Source organism: Cloeon dipterum, chromosome 4 (genome assembly GCF_949628265.1).
Source record: "Cloeon dipterum chromosome 4, ieCloDipt1.1, whole genome shotgun sequence".
Classification (NCBI taxonomy): Eukaryota; Metazoa; Arthropoda; class Insecta; order Ephemeroptera; family Baetidae; genus Cloeon; species Cloeon dipterum.
Window position 1 is genome coordinate 11,600,117 of NC_088789.1, and position 18,059 is coordinate 11,618,175.

The window sequence follows — 18,059 nt, forward strand, 5'->3', positions numbered from 1 at the left end:
TGGTTGTACGTCAAGTAGCGCCTCTATCGAGAAATTGGCAAACTAAATTCATATGATCGTCTAACCCGTCTAACCGATTTCTTACAGTCCGTCCAGTAAATTCTGTTCTGTACATCCTATAAAATATTATTTTAATTGCTAATATTTTAATAAATACATAAATAAATTAAGTAAATCTTCTTTTCTTCAACTCATATTAATTTCAATGCATAAATTATTTTAAATTGCGAAAAATGGACTTAATAACTTAATCGCGAGTAGAATTATAGTTTATCTTTTAACCGGTTTAAAAGTTTAGTTTAACGCGACCGCAGCGCCGTGCAGCGCTACACTCACTACACAATACGATCTGCGTCTGCGCCATGCTATGCATGTACATTGCGGAGAATATTGGAAGCTCAAACAACGCGACTGACTTATTCTTCTCGATTCCCTTTTACACGAGTTAGTAGATCAACAATCCTGAAAACAACGATTTTTTGCGGAAACGTTCGTGTTTTCTACTTTGGGTTAGCTTTGTTCTAAACCACTGGAAAAACCAGCGATACGTTTTTCTATTACACCGCAAGATGAACCAGACTTTGGACGATATCATTAGAAATAAGAGGCTCGTTTCTAGAGGAGGGTAAGTTTGGGAAGCAAAACTAAACAAACCGCTACAGTTTGTTTTGAATTTTACACCTATTTCCTATCATAAATGTAATAGTTGGCCAGCATTAGGGTTACCTGCTAAGTTAGCATTTTAATTCGATGAATTTATCAAGTTATTTCTTCTGCAGCGGCATGAAACCTAAATTCAACACTGTGCGAAACACCGGTGGTGTTGGAGCGACAAAGAAGCTTGGACGAGCCATGCAAACGAAGACCAGTCCTGTTGGCCCTGCTCCTTCGATTGCAAGCAGACTTGGTGATGCCAGGATGAAGATCATTGCCAAAAAACGACAGAATTTGGTAGATGCCAGGGATCAGCTGAATGAAATCGCCAGACAGGGTGATGCTAGAGAGAAACTGATCATGATTCGGGCCAAGAAAACCGCAGGAAACCCAGGAAAACCCAAATCGCTCTTCACGAAAGCCTTGGGTGGTCTTAAAAAAAGCCCTGTTAACAATAAACCAGGGGTAAGAATTTATTGAGATTGGGGTAATTTGATAATTGCCTGAATGATGTATCCTGAAAACTCAGACTAGTATTTATTTAACGCATCCCTTTATACATATCTATTATTTCAGGCTCAAGGATTTGTGACGAAAAGGCAAAAGAAGCCAGTGCCACTCAAAGCCCTCACCAGAACAGTTTACCAAGACGTTGAACCTAGAAACTACCTTCAAATCGGCAGGCTTGGACAATCGCAGTCGCTGCATGATATTGATGTTGATGCTTACAATGGTAAGACCATCTTTCCGCTTTTTGTAATAGAGTTCTAGTGAATTTAGTAACTTCATAATTATTGCAGTATTAGCCATGGAAAATCAAACCTTTGCGTTGAGATATTATGGCACTAAAAAGTGGTTGTTTTCTATAAATATTTTTGAGCCATACCTTTTGCTCAACAGTTACCAATCTAGTCCATCAAAGACTTAATAATTATCAATTTAAAAATAAAGTGTCAAAAGATGTGAAAGTTAAATATATTTTTGTTTTTTATGTGATTAGACCTGGACGCTGTAGAAAGAAGACCATCTCCAAGGAGCAGCAGAGAGCGCCTTCCTGATTACGATGAGCTACTTGCCATGTACGCCAGGAACAAGCTGCAACGTGCTGAACCGCAACCCCTCAGACGCACTGCCTCCACGAGCCAACCTCTGTTCAGGAAAAGCAGTTCTTCCGGCATGAGGATGGACCAATATTACAAGGCAGATTCAGAAGAGGGAGAAGAGGAGGAAATCGATGATATGGAGATTGAGGAGGAGCACCCTCCGTCAAGAAGCAAGTTCGTGAGCAGGACCATCCAAGCTAAGCCTCAGTCGTCCAATATGTTCAGACGGGTGCAGCAGTCTTCCTCGTCTGCGTCTGCCTCCAGATCGTAAGTATTATTCATTTTCAAGGGGAAAGTTGCTTCATGTGCTTCCTTCAGCAGCCACACTAGCTACAAGAAGACTAGCCAAGCAGGATACCGCGTCCGTATTTCCAACCTTGCTGCAAGTGTCACAAAAGACGACATTATGGTCAGTTGAATTTGCAGTTATTCTTAATCAGCACTCTCTTTGTAGCTTATATAAATTAAAGTGAGCTGTTATACATAACTAGCGCAAACTAACTGTAATTTTGGACCTTTTTAATGCATTCTAGTTGCGGAATGAACAGTATGCTCTATGCTCCTTATTAACTTTATCAGATGAGATTTTTTCAGTGAATTTTACGTCTTAAGGATGGAGGTCAATTGATATTAAAGATTTTGGGTTATAATTATTTGCTTAACATTATGTATATATGCTCTCGTAGAATTGGGTAGTTTATGAACTTAAATTCATATTTTGTATGTGTGAATCATGATTTTAAATGTGTATTTTAGGAGCTCTTCTCGGACCCTGGACCTCTATATTCATGGGACCTCTTGCATGGAGGCATCGCCGAGGTCTACTACAAAAAGCGTGACGATGCTATCAATGCCGTAGATGTCTACCATAAACGCTTGCTTGATGGGCAGCCCATGGCTGTTACGTTCTATGATCAGCATTAGTGTTGTACCGGTTAACTTCAATGAAAGCAGATCAGTGTGAATAAAGTGTTAGTAGAGCGAAATGATCTGACATCTGAACTATCTATCACTGCTCCAACGCATGTAAGATTGAATTTTGTACTTGCTAAAGTTTACGATTCGCATCACTTTATAATGCAGTTTTTTTGTCATAATTCAACATGTCCGGGATAATAAATTCATTTAGCTAACTTGCATTTAAAACTAGTTTGTTTTTATTTTGAAAACAATATATCATATATAGTCTGTTAGTATCTAGCAAGCCTATGAATTTGTGAAAATAATATTTTTGTTGTGCATGTAGACCAGTCTTCTTAACACATTTTCCTTTTTCAAAGGTTAGTCATGCTTTTATCCAATCACATAGTTTTTCATTTAAGTAACTAGCTATAAAATTCACAAATATAATATGTTAGTCACAAAATCAATATATAGAGAAGGGTTACAACAAATCACTATATAGCATTCAGATCATCTTCAGTGGTAACCTCCAAGACAAGTATGCCTCTAACAGCTTCATCTTCATACCCTGGCAAGACTAAGTCTGCCCTGACGATTGTCGGTTGGTGGTTGACAGGGGCGAGAATTTTAACTTGTCCCAGGAGCACGCCAGGCAATAGCGGCCGGTGGCTGTACACCTTGGCCGTGAGAGGAACGGCAGGTGTCCGTCGGTAGAAGACAAAGGAGTCTTCCCATGCCGGATTTGAGTCATGGTCCACGTAATCAGTGTGTGCGCTGGCACCCTCGCATTTAATCACACAGTAAGGGTTGCACTCTAAGAAAAGATTTATTTTAAATAAATGCATAAGGTTGTGAGAAATATTTACTGTAAAAGCGACTATGGAATTTCAAATCTTCAGCTCCCTTCACTGAGACGACAGTTATATTTTTTACATCACTGGAAAAATATTGCCGCCAGTTTTTTGCTGGCAAATCCTTGTCCGCAAAACTGTAATATTATAGTAAAAATTAGTTACAATAAGAAAAAAGATAGGGAAGACACTGACAAGAATTTGCAGCATTCTGTGACAAAGCACCGCAGTAAAAAGTTGTGTTTGGTAACGTTGAGTTGGGCAGAGGAGATCGGAGGAGCAGCATCAGTTTGGGCCACAATCAGGTATCTGCCACGCGCCAAGTGGCATTGAGTGTTTACTTCTCTTTTTGAGGAAGGCTCGACAGTCAACACAGAACTGTGGCCAAGAAGTGAGTGGATTCGGTACTTTCGGTTTTTTTCAACCTGCAACAACAGTAAAACAGTGTAACGCCTGGTTTGAAAAAAATCATATTTCTTGAAAAGAATGCTGGATTTAAAAAAAAATATTTAATCTACTTTCATGTCGTAGCACGTTTTGCTGCAAATTACTTCAAATTCCAATATGATTGATATGCAATAGATTGATTAAAAATTAAACATTTTCAAATTTGAATAGCATTGAACTGAGCTCTTATTTTCGGCATGCGTGTTTCATTTAATTTAACCATATATACTGAACTAATATAGTCTAGTTGTCAATAACTTGCTCCTGACAGACTTACTTTTATTAAGTATATTTTTCTTAAGTAAAAATTTTATAAAATGTTAAAAATTAGAAACCAATTTAACTGATCAGTAATTATTAAGATATATTTTTATCCTTTCCATTTTACTAAGATAAAAAAGATAGTAAAATAACAATCACAAATCAGATTGATGTCAGTCAAGTTAAAATTATGGTGGTAGATACCATGGTTCGCAAATGGTAGTAAGCCACCATGTGTTTTAGCGTTTTTATCCAGAAACTAGAAAATTTAAAATATAGATGAACAATTTTACTACAATCCCATCGGTCTATCTACTCCTTTCTTTCAGCGTAGTTAAGTTGGATTTACCTTGAAAACAGATAAACCAATGGATGGATAGTCCTGGCTTTCCAAGGTGATGCTAGGACACTGAAGGAGCTGAATTACCACATCAGCCCCCTTTTCCGCACTAATGTCCAGGATGAACTGTGGATTGTTCAGAAGATCATGTGATGGTGTCGAAGGTAATGATGAATGTCCATTTCGTCCTCTATTAAAACTCTTGTCCCACACACCGGTGATCTCATTTTGACGCCAATTCTGCTCGCCAAGAATGCAAGCCAGAGGCGCGCCAGAAGTTCCCAAAATCCGACAAACGCAGAGCTCTCCAAACTGGGTAGCAAAATCTTCAGCAGGAATCCTGAGAAGAAATTTTGGTTTCAATTTATATTATTCATAGGAAAAAATTACCAAAATTCTCTGTCATTATCCACTTCAAGGCCCAATTTTTGACGGTCTACATCTGAAAGCCTGGCCCACTCTGGCACTTTGGACAGCATTTGAGTTAAATGCTTGTGAGTGAATACAAAATCCTGCTGTTCTGAAGAACCACCTGCTTCCCTAGGACAAAAAAATTGTTAGGACCACATAATACACATAAGAAATTATTATAAAACTTACTCTTTCACTTCAACCACTGATCCATTCTGTGTAGTCTTATCCACAACAGCAGGATTGCACAGCCGCAGCAATATTACTTTTTCTTTTCCCCTGTAAATGTCATTACTTAAAAAACCTTAACTCAATTTTAAGATAGTGTAGTACTTCAGAATTCCTTTTAAGGTAGAATTTTCTAGATGTATTCGTTTAACAGAAATAATGAGGTATGGTTGGTTTAAAACTAATCCAAGTGATGTTCGATCTGACGATTCTTCTTCCAGGGTCTAAGAAAAAAATCATAAACCCTTTTACCCTAACTATCATTGAACTTCACCTCTTTGCGAACGTAAGCTGTCACAAGTGTCTGATGGGCAAGCTCTGACTTGAGTTTCATAAACAGCTGCCAAAAGCTTCCATCCTGGTCATCAGCATAGGCTGTTTCTCCTCCCATCTGATCCACTTTTGTTGGGACAGACCATATCTCTGACACTCCTCCAGTTAAATCCACCAACACATCTGCCAGGGTAACGCTCTTCAGGGCTGCATAAGACCCAAGCAACCTGCTCAAAAGTTTAAGTTGAATATTGAAAATTCAGCGCATAGGAGAAGAACAAACTTTGCATAAGCTTTTTCCAATAAAGAAGGCCACCATTCATTCTTGCATGAGCTCTGGGTACAAACTAGGTCACCATCCAACACAGGGAGGAGGTCATCAATGACGACATCATACCATAACCCACGATACCACAATCTGAAGTGGAAAACTCCAGGATGATGGGGTGTATTCTCTTCACTCCAGCATTGTAAACGATATTGAGGCACGACCTGAGGACGTGTAAAATGATAAATTCATTAAAAGGATTAAAAGCTACTCATATACAAATGGATAATCAGAAGTAGATAATCATACCCAGTGCCACAAATGCGGTCGATGAGCCAAAAGAGTGAGAGCAGAGGAAATCCACGCGGGGGACAAAATTCCAGCCGTAGCTGTGTGCTCTCCAACGAGTCCAGCAACCAGCAGGGGAGATTCACACAATTCCTGTTTGTAGAGAAAACATTGTTATTAATGATTAGAAAATTCTATGCTGATGCATCTCATACATGAGGTCGTTTCCATTCAATGTTGCGGGGAATGTCAGTGCCAGTTGTGAGGATGGAGTCGGACGCTGGGAATTTGAGGTCTTTGAAGTGTAAATAGTGTGTTAAATTGAGATAACGTTTTCGGATTTTAGAATAATTTTGGCCTCTGTACTTTTTTACGCAAGATTTCTTGCTAAACATACACCCCATGGTCGAAGACACACCGACTTTAGTTAGGTAAAAAGTAAAAACAGTTTTACATTCCTGAAGTCTTGCTCACCCGGCAACTTTTTTAAGGCTCGCGCGCATATTCTATTTATAAAATTTTCAGCCAATTGGCTGAAGCCGCTGTCACTTTCTTCTTCCCGCTAAACACGACTATGTGTTTGAAAACCCAGCCGGCTAGCGAACCCGAGCGAACCCTTTGCAAAATTGGCAAAATTGTTCTTCTTGTTGTTTTCCTTTAACACAGTTTCGAGCAGGATTTCTTCGTTTCCAGACCGTGACGAAAATGAACATGGACACAGGTGACACAGAAGGATTGGATAGAATTCGAAAACAAGCTTTCAAAAAGGAAGAAGCTAGTAAATCTATGATTAAACTAAGCTTCAGTGTCATTGAGCAGTTCAATAGAATTTCTACCGAGGCCAGTGGTATTAGCACTCAAATGAAAGGTATCATTATTTAGTATAATGTGCATAATGTGTATGTAAGTTTAAGAAGTAAGTGTAAGTTTGTTATTTAACTCGCGAATTTTACGTTTTATGTCGTACTCTCTTCGCTCACTTAACACTTCTCGCACTGATGGGAAGAATCAAAGTTATTGCCCTATTCTACCGAGAAGTGTGAGTCCCATTTAAATTTAAATTAGGAAAGTAAAGTATCATAACGCTAAAACATTTAAGTCATTAGAAAAGCAGTGATAGTATTCAATTCAATTTCAAATGGTGATCCGATTATATTATTGTTTATTTTTTAATAATTTTACGAGCGTTTTAAATGATATATTATAATAAAATATTTGGCTGATATATTTGTCTTTTTTTCGCAGAGGTTCAAGAGAAAATTGACAAAAACGTGATCACATTCAACAAAGAAATGGCTGCATTCAAAGGAGTTACAGACGCAGAGATGAAGATGGAAGACAGGGACAGAAAAATTGAATCTGATTTTGTATGATTTAGTTTATCACATATTTTCAAGCAATCATTGTGGTAATGTCTTTTTTAATTTTAGAATCATGCTGCTCAATCTATTGAGAACTGTAAGGAAGAAATTGAAAAATTGAAGAGCGAAATGTTGCAATTTGACGAGGTCGTTAAACGTAAAGAAACAGATTCATTGGCAAAAGTGGATAGTTACCGGTAAGAAATTCTTTAAAGTCTACACATTAACACAACCCACTTCAATATGAGTGTATTTTACAGAAAGATTGTCAAGCTATTATCGGAATATACTGGTGTCTATTGGGACTTTGACAGCTGCCGGGACGGAAAGTTGAGAGGATGTAAGATGAAAACAATATTTTCTATCTCAATAGACTTAATTCTCCTTTTCTCTAGATGTCAAATGCAAGTCGCTCTCAAGAATCCGACCTTTTGAGCTAGAGCTAACAGAAGATAAAGGCAAACAAACTCGTGAGTTGTGGTCAATCATTGAGGACCTCAACACTAAATAGCGTTGTAGCTTTAAAAGTGAGTGATCTCCCACAGAGCATTATTTTTAAAAATTTGGTCGCAATTGAAACTTCTAAATCACGGTCTAAGATAAAAGCTAATTTATGATTGAAATTCCTATATTTATTTATTGTGTTATATCATGGTCATTATTTGCACGTTCGTTGTTACATCAGTTAATCCAAGCTTTAAATTTGTGTGTTGTGCAAGGCAGCGTTTCATATTATCGTCTCGTCGGCTAAATAAATTTATGCAATCTGTTTACTGCTAGGCTACACAGCACCTATATTGATAACGCTTAAAACGCGAAGGTTGAGCTTAAACATGAAGCAGCCTAGAAAGTCCAGCTCCTAAAGCTGCATCTCCACCAGTCAGCACTTCTAATGGCAATGCGTACTGTTTGCTGACCTCACTCTGCAGGACAGGGTTTCTGGTTAGAGCAGATCCAACACCCACTATCCTGTCTACTCCGTGTGAAACCAAAAATTCCTTAGGCATCATTCTAAAATATGTCAAATTTATCATAAAACTTGTCTTATTAATCCATTCGGTGAACTCACTTGAGTAGGTTAGCAATAATGCCCTGACAAAGAGCCCTAGTCACGCATCCTAGTCCTAGATTGCTCTGGTCAATGTTGGAAACGGTGCCCCTCACTTCCGGGTTGTGCCTTTCTCCTAGCAGAGTGGGCGTTATTTCTAGTGTTGTGGACTCGTGTGCAGCCCCAAGGTCCAGAATGCGTGTCCAAACTTTATCTGCAATTCAAAGATAGTAATGCACCAGCTGCTCTTGCGTAACTTTGTGTCCTACCTTGCGGAACGCTAAATCCGAGCTCCTGCGCCCACTGCTGCAAAATTTTGACAAACAAAGCCAAACTATTGCCTCCATTAAGCGAAGCCGCTACAGCCAAATACTGCCCATCAAAGTAAGGGAAGTATTGCACGGATGATATGCTCTCATCTAACACATTTATTTCCGTTCTAACATTAACTGGCTTAAGAATCTCAGCTCAAATTACCTGCTAATTTGTTTTCTAGTTGGAATTCCTTTTGCATCACAAAGCCAAGCTGGCCCGAGGTAGAAATATTCATTACTGCATCAAAGCCAGGCCTAACTAGGTTGGCAAAAACAGAGCATTGGAGATCGCCCAGAGCGGCTCCTAGAATTTTGATGATGTCAACTGGTGGGCAATCTGCTCAATTTGTCTTCATGCATATTGAACGCACGTTGGTGTTAAATAATTATGAGGAAACCAAGGGGCACTGAGACGATTTAAAATATCAATATCAAACGAAACCACTTGTTGGGAAAACGTACCACCAAAATTAAATATTCATTAGAAAAATGACTTGTCCCTGCGGGAATCATTGTTTGGAAAGCATTCAAATAAAGTTCGTTTCCTAAATTTAGATATCTAAATCAGTTCATTCAGTGGAATCAATCTACTGACACATGGCAATCATGAGCTTGGATAAAAGAAGGTTATAGGAGATATCAAATTTCATTTAAGTAATTTTAGAGGACATTAAAAATCTAATGCACCACAAAACGGGTTTATGTTTGATGCCCTGTCATAGCATTTGCACTGCTCCCTTATTACTATAATTTTTCTTCTCCGCAAAACGGCTACCCACAAGTTTTATTAGAAAAATAGAAAAAAACGCACCGACAGGGGTCCCAGCCGGAATGCCAAGCCAAGCCTGTTTCAGAGTTCCGGCTACTCCTCCAGCTGGAATGACCTTTGGAAGAAAATGGACGGGAAAACCAGCTTCCTGAAGAAGCTCTTTATTCCACTGGGCGGAAACGCAGTTAAAATAGCCCCAGCTGGCAGCGTTCTGCACAGACATAACGGGCTCGTCCAACTGGCAGAGCATTGCCACAATCAGATCCTGCCAGAATTTATAATTACTCGCGTGATGCATGCCAAATATTGCGAATTAAGCCTTGCCATGATTGTTCCAGCCCGATTGTACTTTTCGAGTCGCTCCGGTTTATTTCTGGCCATCCAGAAAAGCGTGGGTATTCCAAAGCCGGAGCTCATGCCCAGGTGGCTGTCAGGGTGGGGCAGAGATGCCAGAAAGGCTGGGGTGCACCGATTGTCCTGCCAAGTGTACACTGCCGAGACAGATCCAGACGCTTGTGTGCTCAGTTCCAATCTCTCTGAAATTATCACCAGCAACGCTCGCATAATTTGAGTGCGGAAATAAATTTTAAATGTCACCTCCTTGGTAACCCCACGCGCTGCCTTGCTTCCACAAAACCACCCCGTGCATTTGCCCGCATACCCCGATGCTGGTGATCAGCTTCAACTTGTCTCGAGGCAGTCGCGAAACACATCCGTGAAACGCTGACGCAATTCGGGCCGCATCCTGAAATGTGACATTTATTTGTTTTCACTCTTCGGGCAGCTGGATAAATGAAAGTTTCAGCAGACTTGTTTATTTCCTGCCGCTGGACCCAATTCGCTTGGGCAATCGGCACGCGTGTCTTTCGTCTGTCGGGCTATTGGCTTTTTCGTTGATATATCGATGAGATTCACTTTTACTGACGTCGTGCCGATGTCGACACCCAGCACGTATTCTGCTGACATTTTTATTCGAAAATCCTGAAAAAGAAATCGGCTCGTAAAATAAATCAACGTCAAGAAAAACATATTCGAGTTCTAAAAATAAAGTTGAAGTGAAACGATCTGCACATACACAAATTTTTAAAATGATAGCTTCAATTTTTAGAGAAAATTTATCGAAGTTGTATGGAAGAAATATCTATGATCTGAGTGAACGGACGTTGAAGTAAAAGAGCACCATTATTTGTCGAACAAGTCCTGCGGATTTTTAGGTGTTACATTGATAATATAACAACATGTATGTACAAGAAAAACTCACTTTTTTGGCCTGTTTTCGTCACATTTATCTTAGAAAAACAACGCGCGGTCACAGAAACGAGTGATGTTTTGAAAGACAATTGATTTGCTATCAAACATTAAGCGGGCCATAAATCCGATAAATTCTTGGACGAGCGTTTAATGTGCATTCACATGCGAAAATAGAACATAGAGTAAACAAGATTTATTTTTAAACCCCACTAAATCAGGTTCTTTTGTCTCTGTGAGCTGAACGACAATTCCAAGTGTTTCGGCTGCGTTTAACGAACTGTAGCAGTCGAAATTCCGCACGCGGAGGCGCCCCTTGTCGTGTTACTGTCTGTTCGACCGCCAGCCTTTATCAGCTCGGGCCATGCAGATAGTGCTGCGGACACTCTCTCTCACAAAAACACGCGTTTTTTGTAATCGGAAAATTTTGTGACTAGCACACTTTTAAGTCAAATATGCACCTTTTGAAAGAGGTACGCACGGGAATTTTCCGCGACACACGTGGCCTGACGCGCCAAGGCCGATGCAAAGTTAAAGCAGCTTTTCTAATAGGTTAATATAATGTTTAAGCACTTACTTGTGCGACCCTGACGAACTTCTTGGCGGACTCTCGTATTTGAAGTTCGATTTTTCATCACGTGACATTTTTGTGTACGTCACTCTCGACGCCAAGGCGCTTGCGCCTCGAATGAGCCCGCAACTTTGAGTTGTAAATCAACCCTTTAGCACCGCTTAGCACCTCTGCCAACGCCTAATTCCCCAGCCGCTCACTATGCGTGACAGAATTATGGGAATTTATCGGCTTTTCTCCTCTCCTTTTTCCCGGGGCTAATCGCCCTCTGCGGGATACCGACGAAAGAAAAATTCCTTTTAGGTGCTTTTATTGATTTTTATAAACAAAATTTTCAGTACACAGAGGAGAAATTAAATTATATGGGAGTAAGCTTGTGAAAAATTGCAAAAACCAATTTGTCATCTATCTGCTAAACACAGTATAATCTGGCAGTTGAAAGTTGCACGCAATTTTTATTAAATTTGATTGTTGACTGTGGAAACAATGAAGTCTTAAAATTAAACATTTGAATGTAACTATATTCTAGCTGAGTTTGCTAAGAAGGAACGCGAGCGCAGGGACTAAGAACGAAGAGATGATTATCATAGAAGAGCCGCTGTGGCAATTCACTCCATAAGCGTTTACGGTGAAACGAACCAGGTCGGGATAGCGGCATCCATTTTCAAAAACTGAAATAAAGTACAAAAATTAGGAACCGCGTGGAGAAGTGAGCAAAATGCCGTAATTTTTTTACTAAAATAAATATTTATACTGGTACAAGAAAAACACATCTTAAAAAAACAATTGTTTCATTTTTACCATTTTTCGATTGACATCTGTTGGTCGAGTCGGTAGCGACGACTGAAAAGTACTGCGGCTGACAGTCGATGGCAAACGACTTGCCGTCGCACGGTCGCGAAACCTTGAACTCGGTCGAGTCTGATCCCTGCAACTGACGGCAGGTCACTCCGCCTTGAGAACCGTCGCCCCCGGGTCCAGCAATGGGTTCCGAAATAGATCTTGAAAAGCACACGCTGAGACGACCCTGGCCGGTAGCTTGGAACTGGAAGATAGCGATAGCATTGATTTGCACCACTGAAACATGTCTTGTCGACATCGTACCTTAACAGTGGTCGACTCGCTGTGCATGAAGTAATTCGGGCTGAGCCGGTAGTAGTAAATACCCTGGGTGTCTGCGTACCAGGTCATCTCCTGCCCTCCTCCGTTGGTTCCCTCCATCCTCCACTCACCACCGCAAGCTGGGTTTGTCATCCTTTGTGGCACTGTGGAGATAAAAGTAAAATTTTTAATCTTATAACAACTTGTCGGTGCTTACGCATTTTGAGCCTGTCGACGACTGGCTTTACTTCAGGAACGCCTTGGAATCCAGGGGGCGTGAGGACGAACAGGTCTCTATCAGGGTCCAGAACAAGGTCCCTGAACCTGTCCTTGTTGCCCGCAGTCCAGAACATAAGCCTCACATCTGAGGAGTAATTAAATTTTAACAGCTTGAAGCACAGATGAAACCCTTATAAGGTATACCAGGGTTGCTCTCTCTGAAGAGTCTGGCCTCATTCTGCAAGAACCCCCTGCTGCTATCATCACTGCCGCCACTTGCCGTGTTGACGATGAACAACAACACTTGCGACCGTCCACCCGCGCGGTTCGCTTTGCGTTCCTCCTCGCGCATCTCGTAAAATACCTTTTTGTGCTGGGTCAACGACCTAGCCACGTCCAGAGCGGAGCCGCGATCTGTTTAACAATGCATCAGTCAAAAACAATTCAAAGCAGTTTAATGGGACCGCACAGTTTTGGTAGTTTTCGTAGGTGAAATTGCCGTAAAAGTCAATGATTGTTCTCGTGTAATTGATCATCGGGGGCTGTTCATTTGATCCAATTGTAACTGTTAAGGTGGTGCCTTGAGAGTGAGGGGTCACATCATTCAGCAAGGCGCTAGAAACGGATTTAGGTAAGTTAAATGCAATTAACATGATATTGCATCCACTCACGCAAGGGTTGGCAAAGCGTCTTCGTACATCCAAGTGGGGTCGATGACCAGGAAAAGGTCAACCAAGGGAGTGGCAGTCCTCTCAGCCGTGATGGTTGGCTGTTGATTGTCCCTTATTTCGCATTGTCTGTCGTTCATCGCGGCTAAATATTTAAGTCAGAAACTTGAAGTTTGTATAAACGCAAAACTACTTACGAATATAGCTGTTGATCCGCGAGACTGCGAGACTGATGTAACTTTCCATCGTTTCTTCTTTCACGAGGGACGCCGAAAGATAATTCTGCAGAGGTTGAATCATATTTCGAACCTAAAATTTTACAAAACAGTTTCCGCTGGCTTGAGTGATTATTCGATTAAAAGAAAAGCTTCAACATACTTGGTTTTTTAAGTCTTCTTGAGGAGCAACGGTGGAGAATTGCTCCTTTCGTTGGCAAGCCCTGTACGATCTTTGCGTAGGCATCCCTCTCTCGGAATAATACATGTCCAGAGCCTGGGCCAGCTTTAGCTGACTGCCAAATGCAGATTGCAATTTCGGAAGATTGATTCCCAGAATAAGTCCTGAAAATTAAGTATTTATAAATGTTGTGAACACCCACTTAAAACAGATAGTTGATACCATCGATGGCTCCGCGAATTTCAGCATCAGTCATTTCATAATCTTCGTTGAGATTTAGGAAATAATATCTTGGTACTGATGTGTCATTCCAGCCTCCCGCAGCGCCAACCTTCATGGGGTCGTATGAGGAGCGAGGACCTTGGAGGAGAACAACTTCTGCCAAATCTCCAGACAACGTGGCGGCGAAAAGATTGTTTACAGGACCAGCATTGGCGAAGACCACAGGCACGTCTTGGGGCATGGACAGTTGCATTTGGTTCAGTGGTACCTGAAAATTTCAATTTATGTATTTTGTTTTAAAGACACTCCTTTTTGTTAGTAAAGTGAAGTGTGCCTGTAATTCTAATTCTTTCAAGCTTTATAAAAAGTGTAAATATGTTTCAAGATAACTAACTTTGAAAATTTTGTTTAAAATTGTACTAAATACAGTGGACAAAATATGTCAGTTAATTTTATACAAAACTTCAAGATAATTTTATTATGAAATGAACGGCAGAAAATATTATTGACATATGAAATAAATAACTGAAATTTCCCAGTGCTAAATAAAACTTTTATATATAATCTTATATCAATATTTTCTTTTAAAACACTATCTACTACCATACAAAGCGCTGAATCTATGATTTCATCTTGCAAGACTAGCTGTTTCACTTAAAACATTTTTATATTAGTAGCCATAAGTGATCCACTTGGGGCTTTTATGCTTCAGAAAATATTTGCCCACTAGAAAACCTCCAATTTGTTAGAAAAGCAAAGATGAAACCAAAATTCACACTCATGGTGCACAAAATTTGGTTTTAGAATAGGGCAATGCTATTTAAATGAAATTCGTAAACTTACATCCTGGAGCTCGAACCCAGCAGCAATGCCGGCTATGAGTGCTCCTGCACTGACAGCACCCCACTTGGTCCAAACGACGCCCTCTTCAATCGGACACGTGCTCTCGGGTGTCTGCCTCTGCTGCGCAGCACGCCCATCCAAGTTCGCGTTTGTGTCCTCGGACGAGCGTAAATCGTCTTCATGCTCGCTATGGAGCTCGAGGCTTTCCGCGTCTCTAGGCGTCCTGGAGGGGGCACGGAAGTTCTGCAGGCGGCTGCACGTCTGCATCTCGTCATTTCGCTCCCACCGGTCCACCGTGTGCGACATCATGAAGTGAAGACCACACTGATGGAAACGAAAGATCAGTTTTTTAATCAAGTTATTAGGTTTCTCTTTTACCCTCTCTTCGTTGGTCAAACTAGAGTTGGGAAAATTGAGGGCGCTCCCTGGAATCAGCTTTTCAATAAGTAACCGGTGCTTGGCGTTTTGGAAGCCGGATGGCATAAACGGAACCACCCCATCAACGGGCTGAGGAATCAGTGGATCTCTTTCTATACCGTCAGTTCGAAATCTGTTGAAAATCGTTTGAAATTTAATATCGAGTTGAGTCGCAACGTTTATTTTAAAATGTATTCGTTTATTAGCACCTGTGGAAGAGCGTCGATGTTAAGACCCTCAAATCCATATTTATTCCGGGTAGCCTCTCGATTTTATCAATGAGCGCGATGAATGAGCTCATCGTAGCCGGGATGCGTAGAGATCTTTCGTAAAGGGTTCTATTTTCATAGCACTCGACCTGGGGAAGTCGGCTGGCCCGGCTCTGCGCTGTGGCATATTGACACCCTAAGGACGTGAGAGTTAGAGCTAGAAATTTAGAAATATACTCTCGTGTGTTTGTTCACCAATTAAGAGGACAACGGAAATGGCGAGGACGAGGCGACTTTGCGCCATCGTGCAGCTGTAAGTAGAATCGGTGGGTCTGAAAAGTAATGAGGAAAATGAGAACACACCATATTTGTTCAGATAAGAGTGTGATTTTTTGCTCATAATCTAATCGTAATTAAATATCAGCCCTATGTTGGTGAGAATCAATAAATCAAAATACGCAACAACGATTCTTCAAGAAGTGGTGCAATTTAAATTTACTGGCAAAAATATCGTTTTGTGATTAAAACCTATTTATTTAAAATTCAGATCGCGTTATTCTTCTAAAACGCCAATTCAGCTTAGCTTAGTTTCCGTTACCTGAAATCTGTTTTTATGATTATAATTTTGCGCCGCCACCCTCATTACTTCCAGCATGTGAAAGAGATACATACACAAGTACAATGCGCGCTCCAGAAATCTGTATATACGTTCCCGCACAAGTGTCATCAGCGGCTGAGCGAAATCCGGAGGTGTATAATTATGCTTAACTTGTATAATACAATTCTGGTCTCGATGTCTCGATACGTAATGCAGAGCAGCAGCAGGAGTTTGAAAGAAGCTCAAATCATTTGTGTACTCGAACAAATCTTACAACATGTATGAATTTCTAATTTTAAAATTTGAGATGATATTTGATTTATGCATTTGTCTTTTTTTGACATTTTTCTGCAAATTTTCAGACAGCATACTACAACGTTGTACCGTAGATACGCGCAAATAAAGTACAATTCCAACTTAACTGGGCGTTTGCTAAGGAAACGCACGAGATATAAAATCCGCATGGGCGACCATGCAAGAGTGTAAATTATTATTTGATATTGATGGCGGCCTGTCTGATAAGAAGGAAATACTCTCTGCATCAGTGCTGTGTAAATGCCACTCCTGTTAATGACGAGGATGATAACTTATCTGCCTCCGCAGTCGTGGATAGACTTTTTTGAGAGGTTTCACAATTAGAGCAAAAACATTTTTTTCTCTAAGATATGTTATTCACTATAGAAATAATTCGTGAATAAAAGCTAATATTTGTTTCTCATTCAACTCAGAGGAATTTTAATTTACAAAATCATGTAATTAAACAATTTCTAGTAGCCCATAAAGTTTCTGCTTTTAAAAATAATTTCAATTCAGTTTCATTTCTCCAAAAATGCAATCAACGTGAAAATTAAAGATGCATGCACAGCAAAATTGGTCCAACCAAAGAAACCATTCCTGAGCACGCATTACTTTTCAAACGAAAATATACAGCCTCGTGCCATTATTCAGTGAAATCAACCCTGTGATCATCATATGAGACAATAAATTGTTTGTTTGAAGTGATGGCGAGCTGGCAAAAGAAGAATTACAATCAAGAAATTTGGCTTACCTCGAAGAAAAGGGATAGGCCGGGTGAAAGGAAAAGCACTCTATCCTTGGTCACACTCTCAGATGAAATGAACCTAAAAGGAGGACCTCGCTTAGTCTCTGCTTGCTTTAGCTCATCAACCTACTAGAGCTGTCCTTATCTTTTCTGACTCACTGATAACGGAGAAGAGCTGAGTTACACTGCAAGGAAAAATAAAAACGATAAAAAAACGCACAGATGACGTGCGAATTAAGAGCTTGATCAACCATTGGCCGGAACTTACTAATTGCTCAAACATTTCTTAATATGGGAAGAAATCTCTGCAGCCAAGCAACCCAACTCTACTAAAAATCTTTTATCTTTGCTTTACCATGCTGATTCATTGGCAAGTAATCAACCTGAGAGGAAATTACTCCCTATTGGCTATTTAATTTTATTGTCTTTTGCAGTCAAAACCTTAGAAATTCAAGGGAAAAAATCATAAATATTGAATTATTTGAAGTTTGTGTTGTTCAAAATAAAAATAAAATTAAAAAACTCAAACATTCAGAAGAATTAGCAGCAATTGAATTAATGGACTTAGATAAAACCTCTTGTAATATCAAATAAAATGGGAAAAATGCCCAGGATTTGATTTGCTTAAAACGTATGTCTGATTTTTTTTTATTTATTTGTGTGTTCGAACATAATTAATTTCATGAGCTTAATAACCATTTAATTTGTGTGAAAAAAGCATTGAACGCGTTGTATGGAGTAGCTTTGTTGTCATGAAAGGTGACTGATTACGAGTATATAGTGTGTCACTCAGTTGAAAAATTGAAGGTTCTGCGACAAAGGTTTACGATAAACACACGCACACACGCACGCCGTGAATAGTAATTGACCAGGCAGCAGAGGCGGCGAGATAAAAAGCAAATAGCAAACAGGCTCCCCACGAACAGTTAATTTATCCGCTTTTCCTTGTCATGTGATCGCGTTTTCTGCTATTTTTGTCCTTAATATCTGTTTACCATATATGAAA

The 18,059-nt window shown here is 40.0% G+C and overlaps 5 protein-coding genes across 10 annotated transcripts; 2 read left to right on the plus strand and 3 right to left on the minus strand.

The window, feature by feature from the left end:
- Positions 1 to 407: 407 nt before the first annotated feature.
- On the plus strand, positions 408 to 2,903 carry LOC135944743 (uncharacterized). Of its 2 annotated transcripts, none has more exons than XM_065491904.1 (6): positions 408 to 625; positions 780 to 1,119; positions 1,231 to 1,387; positions 1,655 to 2,024; positions 2,079 to 2,166; positions 2,514 to 2,903. In XM_065491904.1, exons 1-6 carry the CDS (start codon positions 570 to 572, stop codon positions 2,679 to 2,681), a joined length of 1,179 nt encoding a protein of 392 aa, XP_065347976.1. In that variant the 5' UTR covers positions 408 to 569; the 3' UTR covers positions 2,682 to 2,903. The 2 variants fall into 2 exon arrangements, with proteins under 2 accessions (XP_065347976.1, XP_065347975.1); XM_065491903.1 differs by having other exon boundaries at positions 409 to 625; positions 2,076 to 2,166.
- Positions 2,892 to 6,431, minus strand: LOC135944741 (calpain-5-like). The gene is made up of 11 exons (XM_065491897.1): positions 6,243 to 6,431; positions 6,049 to 6,180; positions 5,755 to 5,963; positions 5,473 to 5,698; positions 5,304 to 5,422; positions 5,160 to 5,249; positions 4,950 to 5,099; positions 4,569 to 4,899; positions 3,707 to 3,936; positions 3,527 to 3,648; positions 2,892 to 3,474 (listed from the first exon to the last, which is right to left on the minus strand). The coding sequence occupies exons 1-11, from the start codon at positions 6,429 to 6,431 to the stop codon at positions 3,155 to 3,157; spliced, it is 2,118 nt and encodes a 705-aa protein (XP_065347969.1). The 3' UTR covers positions 2,892 to 3,154.
- On the plus strand, positions 6,347 to 14,513 carry LOC135944744 (uncharacterized). The gene is made up of 7 exons (XM_065491906.1): positions 6,347 to 6,458; positions 6,721 to 6,895; positions 7,273 to 7,394; positions 7,458 to 7,585; positions 7,649 to 7,728; positions 7,784 to 7,915; positions 14,037 to 14,513. Exons 2-6 carry the CDS (start codon positions 6,733 to 6,735, stop codon positions 7,897 to 7,899), a joined length of 609 nt encoding a protein of 202 aa, XP_065347978.1. The 5' UTR covers positions 6,347 to 6,458; positions 6,721 to 6,732; the 3' UTR covers positions 7,900 to 7,915; positions 14,037 to 14,513.
- On the minus strand, positions 7,999 to 11,445 carry LOC135944742 (sedoheptulokinase-like). Of its 5 annotated transcripts, none has more exons than XM_065491898.1 (9): positions 11,345 to 11,445; positions 10,330 to 10,500; positions 10,117 to 10,264; positions 9,844 to 10,055; positions 9,562 to 9,784; positions 8,914 to 9,054; positions 8,706 to 8,855; positions 8,458 to 8,650; positions 7,999 to 8,399 (listed from the first exon to the last, which is right to left on the minus strand). In XM_065491898.1, the coding sequence occupies exons 2-9, from the start codon at positions 10,483 to 10,485 to the stop codon at positions 8,216 to 8,218; spliced, it is 1,407 nt and encodes a 468-aa protein (XP_065347970.1). In that variant the 5' UTR covers positions 10,486 to 10,500; positions 11,345 to 11,445; the 3' UTR covers positions 7,999 to 8,215. The 5 variants fall into 5 exon arrangements, with proteins under 5 accessions (XP_065347970.1, XP_065347972.1, XP_065347973.1 ...); XM_065491900.1 differs by lacking the exon at positions 11,345 to 11,445 and adding an exon at positions 11,229 to 11,249; XM_065491901.1 differs by lacking the exon at positions 11,345 to 11,445 and adding an exon at positions 10,976 to 10,995.
- LOC135944740 (uncharacterized) lies at positions 11,636 to 17,208 on the minus strand. The gene is made up of 15 exons (XM_065491895.1): positions 17,060 to 17,208; positions 15,669 to 15,745; positions 15,414 to 15,609; positions 15,166 to 15,337; positions 14,788 to 15,111; positions 13,945 to 14,212; positions 13,705 to 13,886; positions 13,524 to 13,635; positions 13,330 to 13,471; positions 13,128 to 13,273; positions 12,863 to 13,072; positions 12,657 to 12,803; positions 12,443 to 12,603; positions 12,140 to 12,383; positions 11,636 to 12,009 (listed from the first exon to the last, which is right to left on the minus strand). Exons 2-15 carry the CDS (start codon positions 15,715 to 15,717, stop codon positions 11,864 to 11,866), a joined length of 2,499 nt encoding a protein of 832 aa, XP_065347967.1. The 5' UTR covers positions 15,718 to 15,745; positions 17,060 to 17,208; the 3' UTR covers positions 11,636 to 11,863.
- Positions 17,209 to 18,059: the final 851 nt, after the last annotated feature.

What these genes read in the sequence shown, in the direction of transcription:
- LOC135944744 (XM_065491906.1), top strand. Translation starts at nt 6,733, where the DNA reads ATGAACATGGACACAGGTGACACAGAAGGATTGGATAGAATTCGAAAA. An exon ending in GCAAAAGTGGATAGTTACCG is followed by an intron (nt 7,586 to 7,648) that starts GTAAGAAATTCT and finishes TGTATTTTACAG; the next exon opens with AAAGATTGTCAAGCTATTAT. An exon ending in GGACGGAAAGTTGAGAGGAT is followed by an intron (nt 7,729 to 7,783) that starts GTAAGATGAAAA and finishes CCTTTTCTCTAG; the next exon opens with ATGTCAAATGCAAGTCGCTC.
- LOC135944740 (XM_065491895.1), bottom strand. Translation starts at nt 15,717, where the DNA reads ATGGCGCAAAGTCGCCTCGTCCTCGCCATTTCCGTTGTCCTCTTAATT. An exon ending in ACATCGACGCTCTTCCACAG is followed by an intron (nt 15,338 to 15,413) that starts GTGCTAATAAAC and finishes GATTTTCAACAG; the next exon opens with ATTTCGAACTGACGGTATAG. An exon ending in CTACGAAAACTACCAAAACT is followed by an intron (nt 13,073 to 13,127) that starts GTGCGGTCCCAT and finishes ATTGTTAAACAG; the next exon opens with ATCGCGGCTCCGCTCTGGAC.
- LOC135944742 (XM_065491898.1), bottom strand. Translation starts at nt 10,485, where the DNA reads ATGTCAGCAGAATACGTGCTGGGTGTCGACATCGGCACGACGTCAGTA. An exon ending in CGGATTTAGCGTTCCGCAAG is followed by an intron (nt 8,651 to 8,705) that starts GTAGGACACAAA and finishes TTTGAATTGCAG; the next exon opens with ATAAAGTTTGGACACGCATT. An exon ending in ATTATTGCTAACCTACTCAA is followed by an intron (nt 8,400 to 8,457) that starts GTGAGTTCACCG and finishes GACATATTTTAG; the next exon opens with AATGATGCCTAAGGAATTTT.
- LOC135944743 (XM_065491903.1), top strand. Translation starts at nt 570, where the DNA reads ATGAACCAGACTTTGGACGATATCATTAGAAATAAGAGGCTCGTTTCT. An exon ending in AGGCTCGTTTCTAGAGGAGG is followed by an intron (nt 626 to 779) that starts GTAAGTTTGGGA and finishes TTTCTTCTGCAG; the next exon opens with CGGCATGAAACCTAAATTCA. An exon ending in TCACAAAAGACGACATTATG is followed by an intron (nt 2,167 to 2,513) that starts GTCAGTTGAATT and finishes TGTGTATTTTAG; the next exon opens with GAGCTCTTCTCGGACCCTGG.
- LOC135944741 (XM_065491897.1), bottom strand. Translation starts at nt 6,431, where the DNA reads ATGGGGTGTATGTTTAGCAAGAAATCTTGCGTAAAAAAGTACAGAGGC. An exon ending in TTGGAAAAAGCTTATGCAAA is followed by an intron (nt 5,699 to 5,754) that starts GTTTGTTCTTCT and finishes ACTTTTGAGCAG; the next exon opens with GTTGCTTGGGTCTTATGCAG. An exon ending in TCAGTGGTTGAAGTGAAAGA is followed by an intron (nt 5,100 to 5,159) that starts GTAAGTTTTATA and finishes TTTTTGTCCTAG; the next exon opens with GGAAGCAGGTGGTTCTTCAG.